Source organism: Gossypium raimondii, chromosome 9 (genome assembly GCF_025698545.1).
Source record: "Gossypium raimondii isolate GPD5lz chromosome 9, ASM2569854v1, whole genome shotgun sequence".
Taxonomy (NCBI): domain Eukaryota; kingdom Viridiplantae; phylum Streptophyta; class Magnoliopsida; order Malvales; family Malvaceae; genus Gossypium; species Gossypium raimondii.
Genome location: NC_068573.1, coordinates 39,441,014 through 39,462,468, shown reverse-complemented (window position 1 = coordinate 39,462,468; position 21,455 = coordinate 39,441,014). Strand labels below are relative to the sequence as shown.

The 21,455-nt window shown below is 36.2% G+C and overlaps 3 protein-coding genes across 4 annotated transcripts; 2 read left to right on the top strand and 1 right to left on the bottom strand.

Annotated features, from left to right (window-relative positions):
* Nucleotides 1-970: 970 nt before the first annotated feature.
* Nucleotides 971-5,040, top strand: LOC105799602 (calcium-dependent protein kinase 26). The gene is made up of 7 exons (XM_012630250.2): nt 971-2,370; nt 3,053-3,196; nt 3,291-3,443; nt 3,680-3,795; nt 3,970-4,137; nt 4,322-4,546; nt 4,646-5,040. The coding sequence occupies exons 1-7, from the start codon at nt 1,467-1,469 to the stop codon at nt 4,769-4,771; spliced, it is 1,836 nt and encodes a 611-aa protein (XP_012485704.1). The 5' UTR covers nt 971-1,466; the 3' UTR covers nt 4,772-5,040.
* A 4,976-nt stretch (nt 5,041-10,016) lies between these two features.
* Nucleotides 10,017-10,820, top strand: LOC105797698 (uncharacterized). The gene has a single exon (XM_012627634.1). It carries the CDS (start codon nt 10,017-10,019, stop codon nt 10,818-10,820), a length of 804 nt encoding a protein of 267 aa, XP_012483088.1.
* A 5,546-nt stretch (nt 10,821-16,366) lies between these two features.
* Nucleotides 16,367-19,525, bottom strand: LOC105799601 (fasciclin-like arabinogalactan protein 15). Of its 2 annotated transcripts, none has more exons than XM_052620589.1 (2): nt 17,948-19,525; nt 16,367-16,770 (listed from the first exon to the last, which is right to left on the bottom strand). In XM_052620589.1, the coding sequence occupies exons 1-2, from the start codon at nt 19,251-19,253 to the stop codon at nt 16,694-16,696; spliced, it is 1,383 nt and encodes a 460-aa protein (XP_052476549.1). In that variant the 5' UTR covers nt 19,254-19,525; the 3' UTR covers nt 16,367-16,693. The 2 variants fall into 2 exon arrangements, with proteins under 2 accessions (XP_052476549.1, XP_012485702.1); XM_012630248.2 differs by having other exon boundaries at nt 16,367-16,767; nt 17,948-19,523.
* Between the last annotated feature and the right edge of the window lie 1,930 nt (nt 19,526-21,455).

The following is a 21,455-nucleotide window of genomic DNA, read 5'->3' as shown; positions in this document are numbered from 1 at the left end:
CTTAGAATGAAGTTATGAAGTATGCAACATACAAATATAATTCCATTTTTTATGTTATATTGAGGTGTTGTTGTTAATATGGTAAATATTTTTTAAAACAACAAATGCTCTCTCAAACACATTTCGAAGTTTTAAATGTCTCAAATTAAAAAAGTTTGCGAATCGGTGCTTATGTCTGTATCCATTTTTTTCAAATGGTATCGTACCCCACGATATGGTATAAGAAAACTGTTTGTATTTTGCATAACTATTAACTAGCATTTATCACATGATATTTGGATTCACGACGCAAATGATCTATCTAACTTTAATTATAAAAACTTTTATAAATCTAATTTAGAGAAAAACTTAGAATAGGTTATAAAGCTTTTTATAAGACCTAAATTAGGTAAAAAAGAAATATAACCTTTATAAAGTTTTGAATCACTTTCATTTGAGTTGTGTCACTTCTCACATCCAAAGCTCAGAAACATTAGCCCTTAAATGGTTTGTAGGAGAAGAAGATGGCCCCCATTTTTGGCTCCTAAGTTCACAGCATGCATACTGCCCATCATTGTTTCCCCTTTCTTGACCAATGGGTATAGTTTCTATAGCTTCAACAGTCTCCTTGGATAAATAGATTGTTGGTTTATCATGCACTAATAGAGATATTGTGTCTTGATTATAGTTTATCCCTTGCTTCAGCCCCAACAATTTTTAGTTTGTAATATGCAGATTTGCTATAATTAGAAAGAAAGTGACGTACGGTTCACTACTGCCGGTCCAACAACCCACAAAACTGAAAATATGTAAGCCGTCCATCACCATGTGAGGCCAACAGTAATGTTGCAATAACTAATAAGCACTCAAACCCTCACTGTTGGTTAGCTAAACCCTCTCGGAACCCATTTTAACCCGTTCAATTTTCAACTTATCTAACGCCAATTTATAAACCTGCCTTTCCTTATTTTCTCTTTCTTCCCCGGGAAATAATAAGGCAGAAATTTCAGCAATCATTTCTTTTCCTTTTTGTCTTTGATTATATACAAATGGATTAACCAAAAACCTCAATCCCTACCTCCCCAAGATGTTTATATTTTTCCCATTATTTATGATTCCAAATATTTGCTTTTCACATTGAATTTTCCTATTGTGATCTTTTGTTTGCATTGCCTTATTGGAAGTTTCTTTCTTCATCTTCTTTTTTTATGACCATTGAACATTCTATTTACGTGGGAAGTTTTCTGAGATTTCTCTTCTTCTTCTTTTTTTTATTTGGGCTTTGATGAAATTGTTTTTGTGTGGGATAATTCATCTCTTTGATACATTTTATTGATCATAGATCATTGAATCATTGGTATTGGTTGCATGGTGCTGAAGGTGCTAGGGTTGGTTTATTTTGGCTAAAAGCCTAAGGGATAGAAGAAAGCTTTCTTTTATAGATGTACATATATAAGAGAAGGTGTTAGAATCGAGAGTAGTTTTAGATGGGAAATAATTGTTTTAAAACAATCTCAAATTCCATTTGTGGACCATCTGAAGAAGAAAAGGAGAAAGAAAAAGAAGAGGTTCCAAATGTAACTGCTGAGTCAGAAAGTAAAGAAAAAGGAGCTTCTGATGTTCAGAACCAGCCCCCTGAAGAAATAAAGATTGTTAAGGAAGGGACAGATCAAAGGGAACAAGAAGGGAAATCTAAAGAAGAAACCCAAATGCAACAATCGAAGTGTGAGCTTCAAAGACTTGATTCCAAACCAGCACAGGTATCAACACAGGTAACACCACAGACTGCTATAAAGAACGAGGAAGAGCATAAGGTTGAGCCTAAAAAACCACCAAGGAGACCCCATAATGTTAAGAGGCAGTCATGCGCAGGACTGAAGATAGATTCAGTGTTACAGACCAAAACAGGTCATTTGAAGGAATACTATAGCTTGGGGACCAAGGTAGGGAATGGACAGTTTGGGACAACTTTTGTATGTGTGGAGAAAGGTACTGGGAATAAGTTTGCTTGCAAATCGATTGCTAAAAGGAAACTGGCAACTCTAGATGATGTTGAAGACGTGCGAAGGGAAATTCAGATAATGCATCACATGTCATGGCACCCTAATGTTGTGACCATCAAAGGGGCTTATGAAGATCCCATGGCGGTTCATGTTGTCATGGATTTGTGTGCAGGGGGGGAACTCTTTGATAGGATTGTTAAGAGAGGGCATTATTCTGAAAGGAAGGCGGCAGAATTAGCAAGGGTCATTGTTGGTTTTGTTGAAGCCTGTCATTCCATGGGTGTAATGCATAGGGATCTTAAGCCTGAAAATTTTCTTTTTGTCAATGACGAGGAGGATTCACCTCTTAAAGCCATTGATTTTGGATTATCAATATTCTTCAAGCCTGGTATGTTCTAAATTCTTTGCTTTTTTGGTTTCCTTTTAGTCCATCTCAATTGCTGTTCTGAAAGATTAATTTAGCCTTACGTCACCCTGGGAAATTTGTAGTAAACATTTGTAGGTGAATGGTTCATGTTGAATTTAAAGCTTAATTTGCTCACTTTCCATGAATTGGCTAGCTTAAAATTAGAATGGAAACTGCATGCATTCTTCTATATCTATCTATCTATCTATATTCAAAAGCTTGGTTTCACAACTTCAGGTATTTCTTCTTGTTATTCTTTAACTACTTGTATTTGATGATTGCATTTGATGAAAGGAAAATGTTTCTTTGAAAATTCTCAACTTACATGAATAACAATATATGTTATATTTAGGTTTACACGAACATTTATATTTAAATTTGTGTACTCATTTTCATTATTATATATATGGAATAAAAACAAATAAATATTGAAGTACCCAAGTGATATTTTAAAAATCTTGTAAGAGTTGAAAATGATGTTTAGGATTGGATGTAGCAGACTTCGATGTTAGTTTACATCTACCAAATTGAATTAAGTATTCTTGGTAGCCTGTTGAATTGGTTCTAACAGGAAAACAAAATTAGAGGAATTTCCACAATATTGTGAAGCTGCGTATGCAATAAGCAATGAGTAGTTTTGTTAATGAAGGTGTTAAAATTTCAGGGGATACCTTTTCTGTTGTGGTTGGAAGCCCATACTATGTAGCACCTGAGGTTTTAAACAAGTGTTACGGTCCAGAAGCTGATGTGTGGAGTGCTGGGGTGATCATCTACATTCTCCTGTGTGGGGTGCCTCCATTTTGGGGTGGTAAGACTTATCAATTTGAGACAATATGTGATCGTTCTTGTTCAACACTGCAGTTTTAAGATAAATTTGGTGTATTTGTGCTGTTTTGGTGCAGAAACGGAAGAAGAAATATTTGATGAGGTTTTGAATGGTGAACCTGACTTCACATCTGATCCTTGGCCTAGTATATCTGAAAGTGCGAAAGATCTATTAGCAAAAATGCTTGTTAGAAACCCCAGGAAGCGGATAACTGCACACGAAGTACTACGTAAGTCCCCTTTTACTATATAGCATTGGATGAGTAGTGCTGAACTTAGATGATATAGTTTTATTTGTTGATAACCCAAATAATCAATATCTTTGTTTGTTCACCATTGTTGTGGGAGAGTTGTTGTCAATGAAAGGATGCCTGATTATTAGGGTTAGGTTGCTATAGGGACAAAGTATGAAAGAATATATTACTTATCAGAATGGTGAAGCTAACTCGATTTTGGTTCCTTGCAGGACACAGTTGGGTTCAGGCTGATGGGGTGGCACCGGACAGCCCACTTGATTCTTTAGTCCTAGGACGCATGAAGCAATTTTCTTCAATGAACAAGCTCAAGAAAATGGCCTTAAGAGTAAGTTTCTACCCGTGAGAATAGGCCTATCTCTTTCATATATATGGGTATGGGAGTAAGATCCTCCAAATATAAGGAAAGAAGTTAGAAAAACATATCCGAGTATATTAAGTGAAATTCTTTCAATGCACAAATCTCAGTAGCTAAAATGACTTATCCCTTTTTTCTTTTTAGGTCATTGCACAAAGGCTTTCTCAAGAAGAAATAGCGGGATTGAAGGAAATGTTTAAGATGATAGACACGGATAATAGTGGTCAAATCACGTTTGAAGAACTCAAAGCTGGATTGCAAAGCTTTGGTGCTAGTCTTCCTGAATCAGAATTTCAAGCTCTAATGCAGGCTGTAAGTTTCATTTCAGAATCCTGTCACTTTTTAGGCCTTATTCATTAATGCTTCATCAAATAGTTAAAAAAGAAAAGATTCTTTGATTGAAATTGTTGTTTACCAGGAAGACAACAAGATTATGCTATTTGTGCATCCCTTTTAATCTAATCAACCTCCTTTTGGTTTTGTTTGGAAATGGCAGGCGGACGTAAATAACAGTGGTTCAATCGATTATCAGGAGTTCATAGCTGCAACGTTGCATCTAAATATGATCCAGAATGAAGATAATGTGATGGCTGCCTTCTCGTATTTCGACAGAGACGGCAGTGGTTACATCACTCTAGATGAGCTTCAAAAAGCTTGTCAAGAGTTTGGCATCAAGGATATCCGCATGGATGAAATGATGCGTGAAGTCGATCAGGACAATGTAAGCCAAACGAGAAGGATTCAAAACATGAAAATAGTGGTATTCCTTTCTATTGAACAAGTTTCGGTGTTGGACTCATTTTTTGTGTACTTTTTTCAGGACGGCCGGATAGATTACAACGAATTTGTAGCGATGATGCAGAAAGGGAATCCTGAAGTTGGTAAGAGGGGTCGTGAGGGTAAGGGTTTGAGCATTGGATTTAGGGAGGCATTGCCAGGTTCTTGACAAATAGGCGTCACATAGGGCCTTTTCTTTTCTTTAGTTTCTTCCCAACTTTTTAGAGTTTAGCTTTAGTTTAGCTCTTCAAAGTTTGAGGATTATCAGGCGCAATCCTTTGATGACCAGATGTCGGGTTTCCTTACATATATTTGTACATATTTTGCCATTCCCTACACCCATTCATATTCTTGTTTTTTAGGGTAAAATACTACCGCAATTCACTATGAAAGAAGAGAGGCAGATGCTGAGCTCATAGGCGTGTATGAATCAACAAATTATGCTCTAGTGTATCACTTTTTAAATTCATATTGCTATTTTAAGTGTTTCGATGCTCTTATGTATAGATATAGATATAAGCACAAATTTGGAAAATAAAAATTGCACACAGACTTAATTATATTATAAAATTGAAATAATAAAAAAATTATTAATGTTATGTGATAATTAGAGGTGTTGCCTTGCTCGAAAAATGGTTTTAAAATTTTATCGGTCCGGATAAAAATGCTAAAATTCAAACTTGACTTAACTCACCCGTATTAACTTTTTTTATATAATTTTTAAATATATATAATATATCAAAAATACTAAAAATATTAAAATAAATATTTCACAACAAATTGAAAATAAATTTTAAAAAATATGTATATTTAAATAACACTAAATAAAAAAATAAAAAATCTCTTCAAAAAAAACCCTAGAAACCAAAAGTACTATCCTTGGTATCCTAGCGAAAACAGTGGCTGCTGCGGCTTGGGATAATGGAGAGTGGTGGTAACGATGGGTTTGGGGGAGATGATATTGCCCTATTAACAGAAGAGCTTATTCAACTTTCGGTTAAAAGTTCAATGGTGGAGCCAAGTAGCAATTTCTCTTTGATATGTTCCGTATGGACAAAGAAACCTTACAATCAAGATAGTTTCAAAGCACAGATGAGGAGTATTTGGAAGACAAAGAAGAAATTTGTGATTCAAATTGCTAGGCAAAATCTCTTTTTGATTGCGTTTGAATTAGAAGAGGATTTAGAGACTGTTCTGGAAGGCCAACCATGGTTGTTTAGGAAGCAATTAATCCTGTTTGATCGGTTGAATAATTCAATGCTAAGAGATCAAATTCGACTTGTCTCATCACCGTTTTGGATTAAGATTGGGCCGTGCCTACCAGAGTTTGACAAAAAAGATCTTTTGCATGCTATAGGAGTCACTTTTGGAGGGGTCATCAGATCTGAAATTCTTGGTGAATTTTGTCGGCTTAGAGTGCTGTTAAATGTTCAGAAACCTCTTCGCAGGGGTATTTTTGTTTCAATAGGGAGTGGGAATAAATCTTGGATTCCCTTTAAGTATGAAAAGTTGCCGACTTACTGTTTTGGATGTGGCAAGTTGGGGCATGGTATCCACGATTGCTCAGAATTCACTCCTGCAGAGAAAAACAGAATTAAAGTGGATCCACCTTTTTCTTTAGCATTAAAAGCAGAATCAACGTTGGTGGGAAGGGAAAGTTTAAAGTTTAATGCTTTATTGAAAAAATCACAATCACAATGCTCTTATGTTGGAGGTATTATAAAGGATCAGGAAGAATATCAGTACAGGGAGCAAAGTAGTGGTTTAGTGAGAGGGATCCAGGATAATACTTGTTTGGCATCAGCTATTGCAGTTCGTGAATCACAAAAGGAAATAGGTATCATTGAAGGAGATACTGTAGATAGTTTCGTCAATAATCAGGTCTTAGCCAGGAAAGCTAGTTGGAAAAGACGGAAAATAGTGGGCGGGAAGGAGATCCATGAGGCTGATCGTAAATTGCAAAAAAGGAAATGGGCAGAGTTAGTGCAAGATGAATATGGGGTAAAGGAAATTCAGGAAGAGAATCTAAAAAAGGCGAGACTTGTTGAACAGGATCTAGCTACAAATAATGAAACCAATTTCTAAATGGAATTTTCCAACCAGACAGGATCGGCGGCTGCCAATGGGCAAGACGACCGGGTGCAATGAAAATCATATGCTGGAATGTCCGTGGATTGGGGAGTCCACAGGCAATAAGAAAACTTCTGTTTTTACTGAAGCAAAATAATCTTCAATTAGTCTTCTTCATGGAGACTAAAATAAGTGAAAAGCGTATGGAAGCAATTAGAAGAAGGTGTGGCTTCACGAATGGACTTGAAGTAGGAGCTATTGGTTCACGAGGTGGGATTTGTTTAGCATGGCAGGAGGAGGTTCAAATTCACCTTAGATCTCTGTCAATTAGTCATATTGATGTGCTGGTTAAAGGAGAAGGTGCTCACGAAGATTGGAGATTTACAGGGTTTTATGGCTCTCCCTACTCACAAAATAAAAATGCTTCATGAGATCTACTAAAGACCTTGGGACAGGAGTAAGAATATCCTTGGTTAGTGAGTGGAGATTTTAATGAAATAGCTTATTCTTTTGAAAAAAAAGGAGGTCAACCGAGGGAGGAAAGGAAGATGGCAATGTTTCGGGAAACTCTACAAGAATGCCACCTTTCAGACTTGGGATATTCAGGAGTATGGTATACATGGGAAAGAGGAAATTTACCAGAGACGAATATACGAGAAAGATTGGATAGGGGTGTTGCGAATGAAAAATGGATGGAATTATTTCCAACGGGCAATATTAATCATCTAACATCGACTCTTTCGGATCATTGTCCTTTGCTAATAAGCACAGTTAATAGATTCAAGATAGCCCCTAGTTTTAAATTTGAAGCTTGGTGGACTACAGAGGAGTCAATAGAAGAAGAAATTCGGGAAGCCTGGAAGTTTACAAATGGATCGGTTTTGGAAAAGCTTGAGAACTTACAGATTAGGTTATCGAAATGGGCTAAATCCATTAAGAAGCAGCGAAAGGGAATGACGGAAAGAATTACAAAAGAGCTTGACGACTTAATGAAGAAGGAACTTGATGAAGATGCTATGAACCAGATGATTGATAAAAGAATCCATCTGAGCATGGAAATCGAAAAGGAGGAGATGTATTGGGAACAGAGAGCACGAGCTAATTGGCTAAAGTTAGGGGATAAGAACACAGCATTTTTTCATAAATATGCGTCAACGCGGAGAAGAATTAATACAATCAGTAGACTTGATAGTGATGATGGGAGAGGAATTACTGAGGAGTTAGAAATTAATGAGATGGCGACGCAGTATTTTCAAAAGCTTTTCTCGACTACAGGCGTTGGAGATCCTTCTCATCTTCTAACAGGCATTCAGAATTGCATCTCTTCGGATATAAATGAAATCCTCTTGAAAAAGTTTACGATAGAGGAGATTTACATTGCAGTAAAGGGAATGGGTTCAACAAAAGCTCCAGGTTATGATGGTTTCCCGGCTCTGTTCTTTCAAAAATACTGGGATATTGTGGGAGAAGATATTGGGAATTTCTGTTTAGGAGTTTTAAATAATGGAAAAGATATGGAAGGGTTAAACGTAACTAAGATCACCCTTATTCCGAAGAAGTCCAATCCTACAAACCTTTCTGATTTTAGACCAATTAGTCTATGTACAGTTCTCTATAAAATTATTGCTAAAGCTATTGCCAATCGTCTTCAGGAGGTCATTGGACGATGCATTGATAGTGCTCAAAGCGCTTTTATCCCGGGGAGGCTTATTTCGGATAATGTCTTGATTGCTTATGAAATTCTGCATACACTTAGGAAAAAACGTAAGGGGAAGAAAGGTTTTATGGCAATTAAGCTTGACATGAGTAAAGCTTATGATAGGGTGGAATGGGCTTTCTTGAAGGAAGTTATGCTACGGATGAGATTTGCGAAGGACTGGGTCGTATTAATAATGAGATGTATTTCTACAGTCTCTTATGTTGTAACTACAAATGGGAGGAATGGTAGAGTCTTTGAACCAACCAGAGGACTCCGACAGGGTGACCCACTTAGCCCTTTTCTTTTTCTTATTTGCAGTGAAGGTTTATCGTCTTTAATCAGGAATGCTACAGAAAAGGGGTTGATTAAAGGGGTGAGAGCCAGCAGAAGAGGCCCGATAATATCGCACTTGCTATTTGCAGACGATTGCATTTTGTTTGGTGAAGCCACCGTAAGTAGTGCAAGGAACCTCAAAGCCATTTTGCAAGAATATGAGGCTTGTTCTGGTCAATGCGTTAATTTCAATAAATCCATGATCTTTTTTAGCTCGAATTTGAAGGAGGGGGATAAAAGCAGGTTATCGGCTGAGTTGGGAATAAGATGTTCGAATAATATGGAAAAATATCTTGGATTGCCAAATATTGTAGGCCGGAAGGAAAAAGAATCGTTCCAGAATCTTAAAGATAGAATAAAGCAAAGGATTGATAATTGGAGTTCTCACTTCCTATCTCAAGGGGGTAGAGAGGTTTTCATTAAATCAGTTCTTCAGGCAATTCCTACTTATGCTATGACATGTTTTCTATTACCAAAATCGCTTTGTGATGAGTTTGACAGTTTATTTGCTAGATTTTGGTGGCAGAAAGGAAAAGGGAAGAAAGGAATCCATTGGTGTCAATGGGAATTCATGTGTAGGCCTAAAGAGGAGGGTGGTATGGGCTTCCGGAATATGGCACAGTTTAATGTAGCTTTATTGGCTAAGCAAGGGTGGAGGATTATGAACAATCAGAATGCGCTCGTTACGCAAGTGTTTAAAGCTAAGTATTTCTCGAATGATAATTTCTTAAATTCCATTTTAGGAAATTCTAGTTCGTATATATGGAAAAGCATTTGGGCAGCAAAGGACTTATTGGCTAAAGGGCACTGTTGGAGGGTGGGGACGGGTACTAATATTTTCATAAATGATGCTTGGATTCCAGATTCTATTAATTTTAGACTATCATCAGATATTAATTCTATGTGTGATGTTAAAGTTGATGAGTTGATTGATTATAATACTAGAAGTTGGAAAAGAGAGTTGATTTCTAGTACCTTCTTGGAAGACGATGCAGCTAGAATCCTCAGAATTCCTCTGGCACAAACACCGCATGATGATTTTCTTATCTGGGGAGGCGAACGGTAGGGTGAGTTTACGGTCAGAAGCGCCTATCAACTATTACAAAAATTGACTGAAAATCCTAGAGCTTATGCTTTACAGACCATCTATGGAAATTTTTACAAAAAACTTTGGTGCCTGAATCTACCAGCTAAAATTAAGGTTACAATATGGAAGCTATCTTGGAATTATCTGCCTACGAAGGTGAATCTCCAGCACCGGAAGTTAGTAGCAAATCCAAGCTGCCCCCAATGTGGAGAAGGAGCTGAAACAATGAATCATTTATTTCGTGACTGTCATGTTACAAGGGAGATATGGAGTGCATTATCGTATCAGTGCATTTTAAGGAATCAATGTGAGGATTTTGTACAGTGGATTACCTGGGCAATGGAGGAGCTCAGCCTTGATCAAAGTCGCGTTTTTTGTTGTGCACTCTGGGCAATATGGGGAGATAGAAACAAAAGAATACATGAAGGTAAAGTTAGAAAGGGAATGAAAGTTGCTAATTTTATAAACAGTTACATCAGTGAGATTAATGGTCTTGAGAAGAGAGATCTGAATCGTACCGTAGGAAAAAAGAGATGGTCGTCCCCACAAGCAAGTTTCATGAAGATCAACTTTGATGGTGCATTCGATAGAGGGAAAAATCAGTCGGGCGTGGGTATTGTGGCCAGAGATTCAGATGGTAATATTCTTTTCTCATGTTCAGAGATTCATTTTAATATTCCATCAGCTTTTGCTGCTGAAGCGATTGCCTGCCGGAAAGCTGTTCAAATGGGAATCAGGAGGGGATGGCGGCATTTGATTTTTGAAGGAGACTCCCTCACAATAGTCAAGAAATGCAAATCAAAGAGTCAAGATAGATCTATGGTGGGGGTATATATTTATGACATTCAACAGGAAATATTTGGATTTGATAATATCAGATTCCAACATACACCTAGATTCGCAAATGGTCTTGCTCATATCATAGCAACAGAATCGTTAAGAAGAGGAGAAGAATATTACCTGGATAGGGGAGTTCCAGACTATGCCACGGATCAAGCTCGGCTGGATGGGAGATGTGAAGAAGATTAAAAGTCTTCAGAGAGGGAGAATGAAGAAAGGAAGGTACTGAACAACAAAGGAAACAGACTGATTTTCTTTAGGCATATCTTGGAAATGAAATCGTCATAATGAAAAGAGATGACAGAAAAGACTGATGACGGTTTCCCAAGCTTATTTGGATTGGGCAATGGGTCGGTGCTTTAATGACCGATTCTAGAATATTCGTTTTAAAATATCTAGATTTTTTATTTTCTGTTAAGGCCATCTGATTTGGGCCATATTTTTGGGTTTCGGTTTTTGTTTTGTTCTGGGTTTATTGTTTTTGATTTGATTACAGACTTGAACAGTAATTATCTATTCACTTAATAAAGCCCATTCTGAAATTTCAAAAAAAAAACACTAAATAGATGCAACTTAACAAGCAAATGCTTCTAAAATAATAACAAAATTAACAACCAAATAATAACAATAAAATAATAGTACCATAATAGTAAAATTATAGCAAAATAGAAAAAAATAACATTAAAACAACAACAAAAAAACATACATAAGGACTAAAATGCACTTAAACATGTTAGAAAGGTTAAAACATTTCGATGCATACAAAATGATTAAAATGCACATCCTAATCAGCATATCATATAGGAAAGATAGTAGTATTCAAGTCTCATTTTTTGCCACAAAACAAGGTTGAAGTCTCTTTGAATGTTGTTGGGCTAAAAAACGACTATTAAAGTGCACCGCTAAGTAGAGGTGCTTATGGGTCGGTTCGGGTCGAGTTTAAGCATGATATTAAAATACTTTATACTTGTTCAGGTTCGGCCCAGCTCAAAATATGGACTTAAAATTTTGTCTAAACCCGCCCATATTTGTAAAAGACTAACTCAAGCTCATTTTAGGCCTGCCCATATTATTTTTTTATTTTTTTTAAAAATATTTATTTTATTTTATTTTATTTTAATATTTAATAATTTTATACATTTTTTATTTATTGAAATTTTTTATATAATCATCTTAACATTATTTTAGTGTTTACATTAGAGTAATATTATATATTTAGTATAGGTTTTTTTTTTTGTAGAAAAGAGACAGTACTAAGCGATTACAACAACCAATTCTTAAGTTAAATGGATCTAGACCCATAACGGTCTTCACCCAACAAGTCTCTAACAAAAACCGACAGAACTACAGACAAACGAAGCAAAGAATCTCCTATGTTCGCACATTTAGCCATGTGGTCCGCAACCCCATTTTGATCCCTTGGAATATGTCAGACGCAAACTTCTCATCTTTGACGCAACAACTGATGTAATAACCGTAATTCCACTAAGCTACTATTGGCTCCTCCACCAAACAATATTAATTCTACCAATAGAGCATTATCACACTCAACTTCAACATTTCTAAACCCCTTTTCCCAAGCTATAAAAAGGCCTTCCAACATCGCTCCTTGTCTCAACTTTAAAAATTGATTCTTTACCAAAGCTCATTGTATAACCCTACAACCAATTTGCATTCGAATCTCTTAACACTCTTCTAATAGAAGCACTTTGCCCATTAATTGACACCGCCCCATCAGAATTAATCTTTATCCAACCCATTTTAGGAGGCAACCAACTCGAAAATGCCCTTATGGATCTTGGCGGTTTCATTTCACATCCGAATTCAGATAATTTCTGGCCCAATTTTAACTTGTATCCACAATGGCTTGGGTACACCTGTGACAACTAGAAAAAAAAACATCCATATTTCTATTTTTCCAAATTAGCCAACACAATATTACAAATAGGGTTTGCCAATCAATATTATCGTTACTCAAGTTGCTTTTATTCTGCAAATTCCATAAAAGTCACTCCTTAAACAACAGAGAAAAAAAGTTACTCTGATCTTGCCTTGGAACCACTACTACCCATATAGCTTTAGAAAAGGAGCAATCACGAACTACATGATATATAAAAATAACATAATATAAAGTATTATAAATTTAAAATAGGTCGGGTCAGGCCGGACTTGAGCCTTGAATATTCAAACCCGAGCGCAACCTATATTTTAAATGTGCCTAATATTATTACCGAAACACTTTCAAATTTCAGACTGACCTTCGAATTTGGACGAATAGCCCAGCCTGTTAATAGTTCTAGCCATAAGGTTTTCCCCTACTTCATGTTATCTCTTGAAGCAATTACAGACCAAATTGCTAAAGAGCGAAACCATATATAGCTATATAAAAAATTAATTATTAAATTTAAGCTATAAAGTTTATTCATATATTAATTAAAATTAAATACTTAATATTTGATAAAATTAAATTTTAAATTATGAAAACTTTTATTTTTTGTTTTCATCTATATTTTTTGAAATATTTCACGTTATTTTAAATAAATATAAATTTTAAACTTCAAATTTTTTAAAACGGTATTGCAATGTTAAAGAAAAATTAAAATAGCCGATTGAGTTTTAGCTCGATTAGTATCGACATTGTTGCCAGTATAGGAGGACGTGGGTTCGAGTGTACTGAAGCGCATTATCCTCTTATTTAAGTGTTGGGGAGGGGTTATAAGCAGTTCTAAACATTGTATCAAAAAAACAAATATGATAAAAACTTATAATAAGATTAAAATTAAAAAATATTCTACATTCTTATCTATTTATCATGTTTCACATGAAAGAATTCTATCATTTAACATTGATTATAAATTATCAAATAAGTTCAAAAAATAAACTATTGAAAATATTAATTTTAAATTGATTTAACTTTTTTTGGGTGGAATCTATTAAATAATTATCAAAACACACTTAAAGCTTTAAATCACCCAAAAACACAAGATAAAAGCAATATCATGATATACAACTTAAATATAACAAAATCCAATCAGTTTATGCTTTTGAAACTTCCATTGTTGAAATACAATCAACTCTTCATTACTAATGGGAGATTTCTTAATCTAACTAGAATTCAGCGAGTTCACGTTGTCATCATCCTAACTTTTTGGCAATTTATTACTATCATCTGCAATTCCTTAAGAAGCTTAACAAGGGGGAAGGTGGACCCTTCCAATCATCTTTTTTCTTTTTCCTAGCTTTGATTAAAGGTAGAAATCCCCACTTATTTGTGTTGTGATCTGAATTATTAGGTGCAAACCCCTTTTGTTTTTGTTTTGGTTCCAATGGGTCTGTTGTGCATACGGCATTGTTCAATGTGTTGAAAATCAATTCTACAAAACAATCCTTCAAGCATTCATCTTTGGCACTAACTTTGAGATCACCGACCTAAGATGGTTTTTACATGTATGATTTTATCTAAATACTTCTTTAACGTTAATTTTTTTTTATAAAAAAAATCTCATTATTGAATTTTTTAAATAAAGTTGATCCTCCGTCATCATTAGGTATCTTTGCTACATCAACAAACTTTTATTTCATACTATATCCTTGAACAACTTCATAAAAAGTACTCTGCATTCACTCACAATGTAGTCTTGTAATTACGGGTTAAATTTTTGTGGCCTGAACTGAGACGATGTATTGTTGGCTAGGTTAGGTTGTTAGCTAACCCCATCACTTGCTTCTTTAACATACAAACTATTACCTTCACATGCACTGGGGATAATGTACATCTATACTACAATCATATAACATCTGTTGTAATTGTCATAGATGCCAACAAGGCGTGCTATATCGCCAAGCTTGGAAGGCACAAGACCAGCATTGCTGCAAAAACCACCCTTCAGATGGTGACTGTTCAAGCCCCATCCTTGAACCAGCAACATAATGCTTCTACCAAAACCATAATTATGATTCAAGTTTCATGCTGTTGTGAATAACATTTGTAAGTTGATGATGACATTCTTTTTCGGAGGGTTACTAAGAAGGTAAATATCGAAAATTTTGTTAAAATTTACTTTTTGGAACTTTTTTTTAATGAAATACTATTGTATGATGAGATATGGACATGTAACCCTTGAATTTATATTAAATTTTGTATCATTTAATAAAATACATTTTCTTATTGAATATTATAATTATTTGTGTTGTATTTTATTTACAAAATAATTATTAATGTTTAGGAGTTAAGACGGATAAAGTAGTGCAACTTTGATGGCAATTCAAGCTGTTTTGAAGAAGAAGAAAAAAGGCTTTGGTGCCTAATATCTAATATCAAATTCACTTCATTAATAATGGAAGAGGGGTTAGAATTCAACGAGTTCACGTTGTCGTGATCCTAACTTTTTGGCAATTTATTACCTACCATTTCTCATGATATAAAGCACATGAATTTTGACCATTTTGTATAAAATAAACCCCCCTGCAATTCCTTAAGAAGCTCAACTAAGGGGAAGGTGGACCCTCCCAATAATTTTTTCTTCTTTTTCCTAGCTTTGATTAAAGGTAGTAACCCCCACTTATTATGTTTTGATTATTAGTGTTGTGGTATGAATTGTTAGGTGCAAACCCTTTTCTTTTTTCTTTTTGGTCCCAAAGGGTCTCTTGTGCACAAGGCATTGGCTGCTGCCACCTTAAAAGCCGAATTTACAAAACAAGACTCCAAGTAACATTTGACACATCCTAAATTTATACTCTAAGCTACGATTCTTTTATATGAAAATTCAGATGTGTCAAATGCTATACTAATTGTATTAAAATTCAATACAAAGTAATTGTCTTTTAGAAAGAAAATAAAATGTATGGTGGATGGATTTAAATCAACTCCCCAAACCCAACAATCTATAAGTGACAATGATTCTTACAATTTATAGAAAAGATGCTGATTTGAAAATTCAATCTCGACAAACATGTGATTAAAGAGCCAATAATAGACATATAATGTAAGCTTCGAAACGCTAACAGAGGACGCAGGCACAAGGTCACAAATCCCATCCATGAATGTATGAATATTGTTGATATATGAGATTTTACATATCCTTTTTTTTTTCTTGCAAATGTTTTTTTCTATTTATTAGGAAAAATCAGCTAATTCATGTTGGAGCCAACAATACTGTGATTTAGATTCGACCCATTTGTCTGAAGTGTCAGTAAATTTCCAAGGCGAGAGATGTGAGCTGGGGAGGGGGGGGGGGCGGGTTATGATTTAATATCCACACCACAGACAGCCAAGCCGATGTCTACAGCCTGTCTCCAGCCACATTTGGGGAAAGCAGCATTGACTCTCATCGCTCTACCAACACTCCATGTTCCCTTTCTTCTTCTTTTTTGCATCACTAACTCCATGTTCCATTTTATTTTTGCCTTTATTTTTTTCTTTTGTTATTATACCAAATTTGTCAAAGGTAAGACTAAAGCCAGATTCATAGCCCAAAATTCACTTAAAATTTTTCTTTTCCCCACCGTGCAGGTAACGCTTGCTGAAAATGCCTATTAACCCAATAGATAAGTTAGAAAACTGTCCAGTATTTTCCAAATTGTCAAAAAGCCTTCATAATTGATGATGATTATTATTTGATTGCAAGGAAAAGCAACCAATGAGAATAGTAGGTAAAGCTAGCACAAAATGCACAACACAGGCCAACAAAGAATAAAAAGAACCTTTGATGTGATGATAAAAAAAAAGTTCTAGGTTTTTCCAAGGTTGTTCATATTTATTATCATTATGCATTATATAATAAGAGGCAATGATTCATACACAAAAAAAAATTAAAAAAATGGTATGTAATTACAGTATTTATGACAAAATAACACCAAACTTTTCGCTTTTGCTTCTGGGGACTTTTTTTTTTCTCGTCTGCTTTTTTGAGGATATGAAAAGCATTCACCAGGCTAGGCCCTTCCCTTCCACTGTATTATGACACAAAATCTTAACCCTAAAACCGCAGATGAGATGAGAATGCATGTTTTTACCCGGAAAAAGTATTGTTCACCTCCACACTACCAATTTCTTTTTATATTCATTGACACCATCGGAATCCTGAGCCCCCTCCAAGACTGCCAAGCATCCAACATCCCACTTCCAACAACTTACCTGCTTTATCAATTACCAAACACAGTTAATGTCTAACTCGTAATTAAGCATCTACATCACATTAAATCAGGCAATTAAGTGGCATAAATTGAATAATTCAATGGTATTCCTTAGCAACCACCAAATTCCTATATAAAATTAAGGTCAAATAACAAAATAGTATAGAGAGAGCAATCAGACAACAAATCTTGCCAGCTAGCTGCAAAAGCTTTAATAATAAGTAAAATATATATATGATACTAACGGCATGGGAATTAATTATATTTCAGGTATTGTTGGCAATGAAGTTGTGGTGGGGTAGACAAATGTGGCTAACAGCTGGGCATCCCTGGACTTTTAGCTTTTATGTTTAGGTCTTTTACTTCACATGGACTCGTCGGTGGCCAAGGCAATGAGCACAAGAAATGATTACTTAAAGATCCTCCTCCTACTAACCACTTCTATACGTGTACCAAATAACTAGTATATTGGAGCTTAAAGCACTGAGAAGCTTTTTCTACACCATTTACAAGTTCCCACTTGCCCAAATCCAATCCCTTATTCGAAAGTGAAACCAAGTAGTTCCTGTCAAAACTTTGTACACTTCACCACTACAACTAAGAGCATTTCCGGCCAGAGAAGGATGCCGATACCTATCGACCTTGTGTCATCCTCCACCACTTTTGACAAAATTAATCTAATTATTCCTTTAATATGGCATAGCGGTACTGGCTTATTGCTGCAATGCTAAGCAAGATAGCTCCCAGCTTTCCTTTCCATACACTCGCATATGCTTAAAGGTTAACCCCCCCCCCCATCATCATCAAAAAGAGGCCACGATTTATAAACGCGTAATCCATGATGCCTATATGTCCCCACCACCTACAACATCAACCATCGGAAAAAGCACGCTATCCCAAATTATTCTAACTTAATAATCACTCCCAGAACCAATTCCATACCACTAATTGAATTCCCACTATCAAGTTCCAAATTTCCATTCTTTTCATCCTCTTATAAAATATAAACCCCATTTAACTAATTTTTCCAAGCTAAGAGACTGTCGTATATATGCTTAAGGGGGTATGTGTCAGCGTTATTACATTTATGAATTTATATCCTAAAAATAATTAATTAACAATTACCAAACAAGAGTTATGGGGTTAACATCAAAAGTACAAGAAAAAGAAAAAGAACATACCTCTCCTGGGCTTGGAGGCAACCTTAACAGCAGCCGGTTTCTTAACAGTTTGGGTCTCTTCTTCCGGGAACAAAACCTCATCGATTCCCTGAACCGATATCCTCCCATCCGTATAAATATCCGGGTCAAACAAATAAGCTGAACCCTCACCATGCCCAAATTTCACCGAACCATCAGCCTCCTGAGCCACTACCTTATGCGGCAACCGCAGTGTGTCATATTTCACTTTCCCGAACCTCCGAACCGCATTGTACATACTCTCCTCCGTCTGGTACTCGGGGATGATATGATAATAAATAATCTGCTCCGGCGCCCCTGGCTCGCTTAACTGATCCGTAGTAAGCTTCGCCATGGCTTCGTCGTTGGGAGCCAAGACTGTTATAACATATCCTTCTGAAACAAGTCTCCCCATTTCCGTTGCTAAAGATGTCAAGTTTACTAGAATATCAGCCATTTCGTTGTACCCGCCGTAATGTAATAGAGTTTGGATGAAATCCTTGACTTGGCTTTCACCATCGAAGTGATGGCGAGGTCCGCCGGGACCAGGAGCCGGGGCCGGCGCCAGAGAAGGACCTGGAGCCATAGCTTCGTAGATTGGGAGTACCGGTGGAGCTCCAACTGGAACCGGCGCTGGCTTCTTCAACCTGTGGGTGCGAGGATCCACTTCCGGCGCACCCTCAGGTAATACGGCCGTGATTGACCGTAGATTACGCCTCCTGTTGAAGTCTTCTATGACAGAGCGGGGAATGAGAAGCTGCTGGATCCCATGGATGACTCCGTCGGGTCGGATCACGTCGTCAGGTCGGACCAATTCGGCTGAGTCAACAGTCTTTTTGCCAGTGGATTGGGAAGTTAAGCGTATATGGTCGTTACAAAGGGTGTTGTGCTTGACAGGACCGGTTTTGGGATCAGGCCATTGATGGGATCCAACCCTTTTGGGGATAATGTGAAACATAAGAAGGGTTTGGAGGGACTTGAGGTTCCCAGGTTCAAGCAAGAAGCGCTTGAACTCGGGGTCGAGTTGACGCTCCAAGGCTTCATTGCGAGGGGCAAAAATGGTAATATTGTGCTTGCCAACCGCTTCTTCAAGCGTCTGGAGAAGTAAAGCTTTCTCGACGAGTTCAGCTAACTCAGTATAATGCGAGTCAAGAAGAGCAACAAGGACGGAGTTGGAGTTGATCTGACCAGAAGGTGAGGATTTCCCAGACGGGTTTTGAGGCAATGCAGCCGTGGAGAGCGAAAGAAAGGAGAAGAAAAGGAGAAGGGAGATGTGGGAGGAAGAGACACCATAGATGGAAGAACCCATGGTGCTCAAAAGGGAACTGAAAAACAAACAAACTCAAATAAGATAGAGATATTTGAAGATAGGGTGGTGAAGGAGGAGGAGGAGTGAAGTGAGGGGGTTGGTGAAGGACTGACTATTGCTTTGCTTTGCTTTGGCTTAGAAAATAAAGAAACAGAAGAGGTGGTAATATCAATAATGCAGCAATGGAGAGGAAGAAGAGAAGGGATGTGGGCTGGCTTTTTGGGGGTTTGCTGGCGCAGGGGAAGTGAGAGAATAAGCTTGTGAATGAGAGAGAAAGAGAGGGAGAGACAAGTTTCTTTAAGGGTTGAGCTAAAGACAGCCTGGAAGAGGGGACCACACGGGGGAAGAAGGCGACCTCTTCTGTCACTTTGTCAGGACTTTGTTTCGCTCGGCTCGGCTTCTTAGTTCTTTGAGCCATGCCTTCTTACTTGATACTATTTTCTTCTTTTGACTATAAAAAAGTGTTGATAGGGAGTCAGGTTGGTGGTGGGGTTTATCTTTCTTGGAACCTTTTGTTTGCATTTCTACTATTTTTTGTGGCTGTGGTTAAGGATTATTATCAAATAAGAGCATCCAAGGTTTTTAAGTTCTTTTTCTTCTTCTAGACAAGAATTTTCACATGTAAAAAGAAAGGAGTTGAACACAACTCCCATCGTTTTTGGTACTCAATTCTGGGTTTGAGGATAACCTACTTAGCTAGTTTATTAAGCTTTTGGAAAAGTCCAAATTATGCATCAACATCCAATATTTAGAGTTGATAATTAATAGATACAGCAATTAATTAGAGCTTGCCCATTTTGTTAATGAAGCAATTAATAAATGCGGTGGGCAAAAAACAAGGGGCATGTGAAGGAGAAGGCTCCCGACACAAAAGCTGGCTGGCTTCAAGCTAAGGCAATAGCAAGCTGTCGGTGCCCCAAAACGAAGAAAAAATTGAAAAAGGGGAAATACAAAATTGGTGCCCCTTTGTTTTAACGCAAAGAGAAGTAAGAGTCTTGCTATTATTTTATATATCATAGGTTTAACTCTGGAAATAGTCCCTGTACTTTGAAAGATCTGTGGATTCAGTCTCTATGCTTTAATTTGATTCATTTTAGTCATCATATTTTTTGAATTAGTCAATTTTAGTCTCTTTTCTTTTTCGATTTTGATATTTTAGTACTGTAGTTGAACCCTTTTGGTTAAATTCAATTATTAGTCTAGTACTATGCGTACAATTATATATTGAATCCATATTATCCAATCGAATCATTCTAAGTCTCAATACTTTTTCCAAATTTCGAAATGATAGACAATCATTAATCCGTTAATTGTATTTTTAATGACTAATATACAGAAACAATAAGCTGACATAATATTACCGCATCCTATTTTTGAAATAGCAAAAGTTAACAAATTTAATAGTTAGAGGACTGAAATTTGAAAGATTAAAATTGAGGACTAAATCCATAACTTGTGTAAAGTAGAGGGGGTAATAGAAGAATTTTACCTAAATGATATATCAAAGTCTTGCCGGTGGCGTCAACCTCTCCCAAGTCCCACCGTTAGATTGGGTGTCACCTTCAGTTTCCCCTCCAAGTCACTCCCAGTTCCTGCACCTTCTTCCACACTCGCTCTTAAAACTACCTACCCAATCATGTATAAATTTTAACATTGTTTATAAATATGTTTAACCTAACTATGAAATTTGGATTTCCATCCTAAAAATTACAGTAACACATAAAATAAACACTATTAAAATTTATTTAAGGAAACAAGAATATAATTACTATTATTATTTAAAAGAAATAGTAATTACATAAGACTAAGTTTATTTTATAATAGATTGCTTGTTTTTTTAATTTCAAGTCATTTTATTAAAATACATATTTTCTTCTCAAAACACCCTAACAAGTGAAGCCTAATTTCATTCTCAAATAATGCAATTAAATTTCGATACATTATTTTCCTAGTTTGTTTTATTGCTCATTCGTGAATGACGGTGCATTATGATGATGATGATAACTAATTTGTTTTAAAAGAAAATCCACATTTAAAAGATGAGATTTGAGCATCTTTTTAAGTTGGTGGGCTAAAATAGAATATATTTTTTCAAACCCACGTGTGAAAATGTAATTGAAAACTTACATCATGTCTAAATGTTTTACTGCAGTACAGAATTTGTTCTTCATTTTTTTTACAATCCTTTTTAAATATTTCAAT